The 9,150-nt window shown below is 38.2% G+C and overlaps 1 protein-coding gene across 1 annotated transcript; it reads right to left on the reverse strand.

The window, feature by feature from the left end:
* Positions 1–586: 586 nt before the first annotated feature.
* LOC119069705 lies at positions 587–5,650 on the reverse strand. The gene has a single exon (XM_037173828.1). It carries the CDS (start codon positions 5,648–5,650, stop codon positions 587–589), a length of 5,064 nt encoding a protein of 1,687 aa, XP_037029723.1.
* Between the last annotated feature and the right edge of the window lie 3,500 nt (positions 5,651–9,150).

Genomic DNA, 9,150 nt, shown 5'->3' on the forward strand with positions numbered 1-9,150 from the left:
ATTTATTAGCACCGCCGATTTCTAACTACAAAATGAAACTAGAGATGTTACTCGTCTGAGTGTTCAAAATGTTCTCATTTATTTTTCACACAAATTTCTCTATTTAAATGCTTTTTTACAGGCTACTGGATAGTTTTTAATTTAATGGCAAACTTAGATTAACAATTCATTTGACCGGTGTTTTTACATTCTCCCACCCTTTTAATCAATCTTCCGGATTAAAAGCCATTTCCTTCTTCTTACGTTTGACGGGTGAATCCTTGATGGGTGACAAACATTTCAAAGGTTGCATATATGTTAATATGGACGATACGATTGGTGATAATGATCGCTTCTCTGGTTTGTTGATCGACAATGAATATTCACAAGGTGGATCGCAAATTTTTCTGGTTTCTGCTCCATATTTCTTATGATAACGACATCTTGTTAATGGTTTTTCGGTTTTTTCTTGCAACAATACATCTATTTTCTTTTCAAGACGTCTTGCCCACGGTGGAGTTTTTGGTGTATCCATGTTGACAATTTGTAACTGACTGTATGACTGACTGTGAATTTTGATTTTTCTTGCATTGTTCGGCTGACTCGATTAAAATTGAAAACGAATTGGTGTTTTCACTTTTCTGCCAGACTTGGTGATGATTTCCTTTTGATCATTTTCGATTACCGATCCTTTTAATTTGAACTGTGTCGGAGTTTTCTTGTTTAATTTCTTTGATTTCAGTACGGCTTCTTCTTGGATATTTATTTCACTAGCTTTAACTTCCAAATGTACCAGACGTTGCAACGTTCTAACGATTTCCCCTTGTTTAGTTTTGATTCGAGCCACTCGCGTCTTCTTATCGTGACCGGGAAAAATTTCGATGATTTTCGCCATTGGCCATTCTAATCTCTTTTTTGTTTCATCCATTACCAAAACCACATCCCCAACTTCGAATTTGATATCTTGTGTTGGTTTTGACCTTTGTACAAGTTGTCCCAAATACTCACTTCTGAATCGGCTACGGAGTTCTTCTTTCATAGTCAGAAGTTCTTTATAGCGTCGTTGGAAACAGCTTTCGTTTAAGGTGACTAACTCCGGAAATTCACTTGGCTCTATATCTCGAAGAAACGCTGCTGGTGTCAATGGTACCAAATCGTCCTGATCTTCCGTGATATAAGTTAGAGGACGTGAATTCATCAACGATTTTACGAATGCTAATGCCGTATCCAGTTGAACTTTATTCAACTTATTGTTTCCAAGTATTTTTCGCAGATATTCTTTCAGTGTTCGGACAAGTCTTTCCCAGAAACCACCCCACCATGGTGATGCTGGTGGATTAAAAATCCACTGAATTCGATGAACGTTTGTCGCTTCCTGAATCCTTTTCCAATCTAATTTCCCAAAAAGTGATGCAGCTTTTACAAAATTCGTTCCGTTATCCGAATAAATGATTGCTATTCGACCACAGTGGGAAATGAATCGCGACAATGCCAATATGAATTGCTCGGTGTTAATACTTTCAACACTTTCTATATGTACTGCCCGATAGATTCCACAAGTGAAGATTACCACCCATACCTTGCTGTTATCTTTCAGATATAATGGTCCAGCCAAATCGATTCCTGTGACTTCGAAGACTTTCGCATCCTTTACTCGGTTTTCCGGTAGTGGAGCAATTGGTACGGTTGTTTCTGCTTTTCCGAATCGTTTGCAGACCACACATTTCTTGATTACACGCCGAACTGCTTTTCTCGTTTTTACAATCCAAAATCGTTCTCTTAATTTAGCAATAAGAAACTGTGCTCCTGCGTGACCATGTTGCTTGTGTTCTTCTTCAATGATTTTATCTACTACTGGATGTGTATGAGGAAGTAATAATGGTTGCTTAAATCGTCCCAGGTCTACTCGATTCATGATCTTGGTTTTCACGTAGTATAATTTTTCCTCTTGTTGTTTGACTCGTAAGCCTTCAATGAATTCGGAGTCTTTTGGAAATGACTGTTGCTGTATCATTCGCACCATCGTGATTTCTGCTTGCTGCACTTCGGCCATTGTTAACCATCCGGATCGACGAATCGTATTTTTACTTCGTGCCAGACAGTTATTTTTAAAGCGTTGTACCCAAGCCAGAATTCGTAAATTCAACAGATGAGATTGTCGCTTTGCAAACCATGGATCTTCAATTTTCTCGGTCGTATTACTCATTGTGGCTATATTTGCCGACTTTTTCCTTTCTTCATTTACCTTATCTTCATCGGTTTCAAATTGTTCATTCGGCCATTCGTTTTTCGGTAATTTGAGCCATTCTGGGCCCTCCCACCATCGTGCTTCTAATAGTTCCTTTGGCGTACATCCTCTAGATGGCAGATCGGCTGGGTTTTTTATTCCCGGAACATGAAACCATTGTTGTACGTTTGTTAATCCAATAATTTCTTTAACCCTATTTCCCACGAATGTACCCCACTCGTCGTTTCTTGAAATCCAAGCTAGTGCTGTAGTTGAGTCTGTCCAGTAATAGCACGGAATATTTGTGAAAAGAGTGTCCTTCACTGAATTCATTAGTCGGGTTCCCAAAACGCAAGCCATCAACTCCAGCCTTGGTATGGTTATCTGATTGATTGGTGCTATTCTTGTTTTGGCTTGTATTAACTGGACAGAAATATTTTTGTTTGTCTCTACTCGGAGGAATATCACAGTGGCGTATGCAAATTTACTGGCATCATTGAAAACATGTATTTGCATAGTCGACTCCTCATTGAAATGTTTTCCCTTTATGCATCTAGGAATCTCCACATTCACCAAATATCCAAGTTGCTGATTCCATTTCTTAAATTGAGTCATTAGATCTTGTGGTAATTCATCGTCCCAGTCCAACTTTTTGTCCCAAGATGCTTGAAGAGTCAATTTCGGAAATATCATTGCTGGCGAAAGGAATCCTAATGGATCGAATATCTTGTTGATTGTTGACAACAACGTTCGCTTTGTTAACTGTTCCAATGTGGTGGGTGTAGCCGTACAAGATATCGTGTCACGTTTCTTATTCCATTTCATCCCTAGTACTGCCGAGTATTCGTCCTCACCGGTTTCATCACTGAATTCATCCACAGCGCTATGTTCCCATTCTCTAAGATCCATTTTTGCATCAGCCAATATACGAATAGCTTCTTGTTTATACTTCTCATAATCTTCCCAGTTGTTTACCGATGTTATCGAGTTATCGACATAAAGAGATTTTAGCAATTTTTGAGCGATGTCAGCATCAACTTCTTTTACGTCGTTGAGATGTTTATTAAGGACTGCTGCCAGTATAAACGGGCTTGATTTTACTCCGAAAACCACTCTTTTGTGCTTGTAAACTTTCAGTTTTTTACAAGATGAATCCTCCCACCACAAGAACATCAAATATTTTTGATCTGCTTCTTGTATCTCGATCATTTGAAACGCCTTTCGTATGTCCGATATTGCTCCAATTTTATTCTCCCGAAATTGTAGCATTGATCTTGGAATAAATTCAATCAAGTTTGGCCCTTTCTCCATACATTCGTTTAACGATGGTGACCGACCGACTTTACAGGACGCATCGAAAACAGGTCGTACTGGAGTCGTTTTGCTTTCGGGCTTAAAAACAGCTTGGTGAGGTATAAAATGCCCATTCATTGAACTTATGTCCTCAGCCTTTATTTCCTCGATTATGCCTTCATCTTTCCACTGTTGAAACATATTGTTGTATGCGTCGTACATGTTTCCTTTTATTAACTTTTTTGTAGTGCTGACCAATCTTTTGTATGCGACCTCAAAATTATTCGGAATTGACTGCAAGCCGTTTACCCAAGGCAACGCTACTACATATCTTCCGTCATCATTTCTGGTAACCGTCGTATTGAAATGCTCTTGTGCTTCACGATCTCGGTCCTCTTGTGACTTTTTCGTTGATGGATCCCTGATTCCAATGATTTCTAAATCCCACAAATTTTTGATTCCTTTTTCGGTTATCTCATCCGTTATCATTGAGAGGGTATGTGAATTGACAAAGTTATTTTGTACTGGTACCGGGCCCATTACTGTCCATCCGAATACAGTCTTAACAGCCTTTAATCCACATTTTAAGGTAATGCTTTGATCGGATATTAAAAAGTTCGCCAAATCTGCACCGATGAGCACATCCACATCTTGACCACTTGATTGCATATCGTTAATTTCAATATTTTTCGATTTTAATTCGTCAATCCATGGTCCTTCTGGAATTTTGATAATGTCGCCAGTTAATTTGCTTCTACCGGTAAGTTCCAAGCACCGTTTAATTTTGCCATTCAATGAAACCAGATCCACTCGATAAATAGTTCGTTCTTCAACCTCCGAAAGTATACCTCCAAATAATGTGTTCCTTTCAAAATATCGTCCGTTCTCTTTGCATTTGAAGTATTTCGCTACTTCCGATTTGATATAGCTTTGTTGACTTCCATCATCAAATAACACCCGAATTGTCTTCTTTCCAATTCTTGAGCTGATCGTGACCAAAATAGTTTTGAGCAAAACTTGTTTGACGATGGAATTCACATTTGATGCAGTGTTGACGACTGTTTCTTTATTCTTCGGTGAGTCTGGACACATTACATGAAAGTGTGGTTTCGAACAACCGGTACACTTTATGTACGTTCGGCAGTTCTTCGAGTCATGAACTTTTAGACATTTGTGACAAGCCCCTTTTTTGTTTAGCAATTCTTTCTTTGCCTTGAACGACATTTCCACTGCCTTGCCACAGTTATTTGATGGATGAGTTTTTTCACAGAATAAGCATGAGCTATCATCACCCACATATAAACTTGATGCTGTTGCCACTTTGGATTGAATTTTCTTCAGTGTCTTCTTTTCTTCTAGTTTATTGTAAATCGACCCGAAACCTGTCCGTGCAAGGCTGCGTTGTTGCTCGCTTTCAACTTCTTGTCTCAGGAAACTCATAAGAAAATCCAATTCTGATAGTGGTGGTTGCATTGCACTTCCATCTCTTCCAAAATTAGGACTTCGTTGCCATGCAATTAATATCTCTTCGGGTAATATTGATTCCACCATAGGAAATACAAATTCAGCGGTTTGTTCACCAGTGACCCCTAAGGTTTCCAAAGCTCGTAGATGTGATTCAAGGTTATCGAATAACTTGGATATCGATACCTTGTCCTTGGTACGGACATTGTTCGCAATCATTTTGATTAGTTCGCGAACATAAACTTGCTTAAGAATTTTTGGTTTACCAAAACGTTCTTTTAGTGCTGCTACTACCTTTGGATAGTTTTCGGAAGTTTGCGGATAACTGTTTACCAATTCTTTTGCTCGTGTATTTTCCATTATAGCTTGTGTTAAGTATTGAAACTTATCAGAATTGTGTAAATCATCATCCTTATGTATCTTATCAAATTGTGACCAGAAACTTAACCATTCCAATATTTCACCGTTGAATTTCTTTATCTCGATTTTCGGTAATTTATACGTTCGTTTAGACTTGTCAGCTGCTTCTCTAATCGTTCCGACTATCGACCGATCCTCAGACGGTGGTTTTGTTAATTCTTCAATTTTTAGTAGACGGAGAGTAACCCGATTTCGGTAATTTTCGCAGTCCTCAGCTTCTTTGTCGAGTTCCTCTTCAACCGTGTCTATCTGAATTAATTCGTTCATAATTTGCTGATCTTGATTTTGAACGATGTCAACTAATCGGATCAAATCTTCTCGAAAAGCCAACAATTGTAAACGGTTTGATACTTCTTTATTCAATTCATTGTCAATTTTGTTACAGTTCTTGGTAATGCTTGTTCGAGTTATTTTCCGCGCTTTTATTGCTTTTTCCATGGTGTGATCCTTCCTTTGTTTCGTTTCAACGGTACGTCTCGGAATTCTTCAGCACCTTTTCTTATTGCAAATTCGATTAATTTTGATTCCACACGTCTTGGAATGTTCGCGTAACTTGCTTCGTTCTTTAATGGTATCAGCTTCTTAGGTGTATGTGGTATGGATTTGTTTTCCTTTGCTTTAGCAACAGGATATTTCTTCCTTTTCACTTCGATCGGATTTTCTTTCAAGTTCTTGATTTTATTCTGGAGTTGTTGGAGCAATGGCACAGTATTTTCTGAACAACGCGATTTTCGAATTGAGTTCATATCAATGTAAAAATGACTTATGCTTGATCCAGTTCCTCCAGTAATGATGCTGCCAAGATTTTGAAATCCTTAATGATTTTCTTGAGTCTTTGTATTTCAACTCTAAGACTGCAATTTTCGTCTAACAGGAATTCGTGGTTTTCGATGATTTGGTCTATATTTTCTTGTGGTAGTTCGGATTCCATTGGTCGGGTAAAATTCTATTTCGCAGCTGCCACCACCCAATCCGCACTTTCGTTAAAGCCGACTCCGGGTGGTTCCCCAGCTGTTTTTGTATGATAAAATTTCAGCACGACCAGCCGTAACAACGAATGACCAAAACGTGAATACTGTGACCAGTTTCTTTTGATGACCAACGGATGACCACTTATACCGCAGATGACAAACAACGATTGACGATAACCAATAAATTGCTACGTATGACCACTTGATGACCCACGATTCGCTACTGCTTCAATGACCAACGAACCGAATTTTGTTAGCTAGATGACACCACCCAATCCGCACTTTTTCGTTAAAAAGCCGATTCCGGGTGACTCCTCAACTGTTTTGCTCAACAAAATTCTTTTCCCTTTTAACGTTAATCACCACCCAGGCCGTTCTCTTCGTATCAAACGTTAACACCACACAGGTCGTTTGTACTTAATCGAAACGTTAACACCACCCAGGCCGTTTGATTTAAAACTTAAGCTCCCAAACAAATGTCCACCCGGGGGCGCCAAATGTTGAAAACTCTAAACCAGTCTCGATTTTGGTGGCTTTTGCTAGAGCAACTTTCTTATTTTCCTTTTCTAGAATGTGGTGATTTTATTAGCACCGACGATTCTTGTTCGCTTTCTTCCACAAAGAAATGGGGTGAATTTATTAGCACCGCCGATTTCTAACTACAAAATGAAACTAGAGATGTTACTCGTCTGAGTGTTCAAAATGTTCTCATTTATTTTTCACACAAATTTCTCTATTTAAATGCTTTTTTACAGGCTACTGGATAGTTTTTAATTTAATGGCAAACTTAGATTAACAATTCATTTGACCGGTGTTTTTACAGAATGTATAACTTTCATCCATGGTTTCATCTCCTTTGAGTTTCCTTTGTAAAGCAGCTTCTTTGATGACAAAATCTTCATCTGCTTCAAATAAATGAAATTTTCGTTTACAAACAGTCGAAAATTTCTTACTTGCAACTTTTCCTTCCAAAAGAAATAGTCGAACATTCCGATCTCCACATTTCTGGTTTTACCGAGAGCCCACATGTATATCAGTTCCTCATAAGTCCATGGTTTGAAATAATATTATGTGCCATATTGTGACACTACCCGACACGAAAAAAAAGATTGAATAGTTAAACGTAGGAAGAAGCCATGTGTTACTTTAGCGATTTATAAGAAAAATGAAATTTCATTGACGATGTCTTTAAAAGTTTGTTTGTTTTTTGATAGTTTATAATAAAACGAGCCATCAGAACAGTCGGAGCGTTTGCTGCGACTGAGCCCCGTACAAACCCGTATATCTATTGCGTACGTGACCCTAGTGCGTCTGTCACCCTACTTTGACCGTAAGCCTATTGCGCCGGTTAAAGTAGTTAAAGTAAAATTATTATGTAACGTGTACATCTTAGAAATTGCGCATAGCGCAATTACGAAGCCCCGTACGACGTTCCTTTCAAATAAAACAAAAATTTCAAATAGCCCTAAAATTTTAATTTATTGAGTATAAATACACATAGGGCTTAGTATCGGCCTCAGTCCGAGGATCCAAATCTTTTTTTTTCAACTACATTCTATTCGGCCTTTGATTACCTTCCAAATGAAACAAAAAATACGGAAAACGGATGAAATTTGCTCGAGTTATATGTAAAATACACATAGAGCCCTAGTAGCGGCCTTAGTCCGAGGACCCAAATTTAATTTTTTTCAACAACATTCTATTCGGCCTTTGATTACCTTCCAAATGCAACAAAAAATACGAAAAACGGATGAAATTTGCTCGAGTTATATGTAAAATACACATAGGGCCCTAGTAACGGCCTTAGTCCAAGGACCCAAATTTAATTTTTTTTTTCAACAACATTCTATTCGGTGTTCGATTATCTTTCAAATGAAACAAAAATTACGAAAAACGGATGAAACTTACTCGAGTTGTATGTAAAATACGCATAGGGCCCTAGTAGCGGCCTTAGTCCGAGGACCCAAATTTAATTTTTTTTTCAACAACATTCTATTCGGCCTTTGATTACCTTCCAAATGACACAAAAATTACGAAAAACGAATGAAATTTACTCGAGTTCAATGTAAAATACACATAGGGCCCTAGTAGTGGCCTTAGTCCAAGGACCCAAATTTAATAATTTTTCAACAACTTTCTATTCGGCGTTCGATTACCTTCCAAATGAAACAAAAATTACGAAAAACGGATTAAATTTACTTGAGTTCTATGTAAAATACACATAGGGTCCTAGTAGCTTTTCACTTCTAAGGCCCTAACTCACGGTCCACTCACCCGATTTTAAAACACTTTTTTTTCCTGGATTGACATTGACAATACCTATCATTTGCCGGGTCATTTACATTTCCATCGTTTATTTTGCCATAAATATCACCAAAAGACCTTAAATCACTTAGGTGGCCCTAACTCACGAAGGGCCGACCCGAATATGCCCATCTTCGAACTTAGCCTCACTATTTTGACTATCTTTCAGGGGAAAAAAAATTTTTTGATATCGGATTTGATTTACTCAAGATATCGACGTGACGGACAGACGGACAGACGGCCCAAATTTTTATTGCGGATTCGTCATCTATGAACATAGGCAAACACTTTGCCCTTACCGTCTGCTTCGAATTCCATCAATTACACACGGCATCGTAATCCTATAAGCCCCTTTGTACTTCGTACGGGGCTAAAAACATCATCAGCGGAACTAATGGGAGTTCAACATTAATATTCACCAACTGTTCATAGACTTCAAACAAGCATACGATTGCATAGATAGACAAGCTTTGTTCGATATTTTGAATCAAT

Source organism: Bradysia coprophila (genome assembly GCF_014529535.1).
Source record: "Bradysia coprophila strain Holo2 chromosome X unlocalized genomic scaffold, BU_Bcop_v1 contig_39, whole genome shotgun sequence".
Classification (NCBI taxonomy): domain Eukaryota; kingdom Metazoa; phylum Arthropoda; class Insecta; order Diptera; family Sciaridae; genus Bradysia; species Bradysia coprophila.

Excerpts from the sequence above, each read along its gene's own strand:
- LOC119069705 (XM_037173828.1), bottom strand. The coding sequence starts at position 5,650 with ATGAACGAATTAATTCAGATAGACACGGTTGAAGAGGAACTCGACAAA.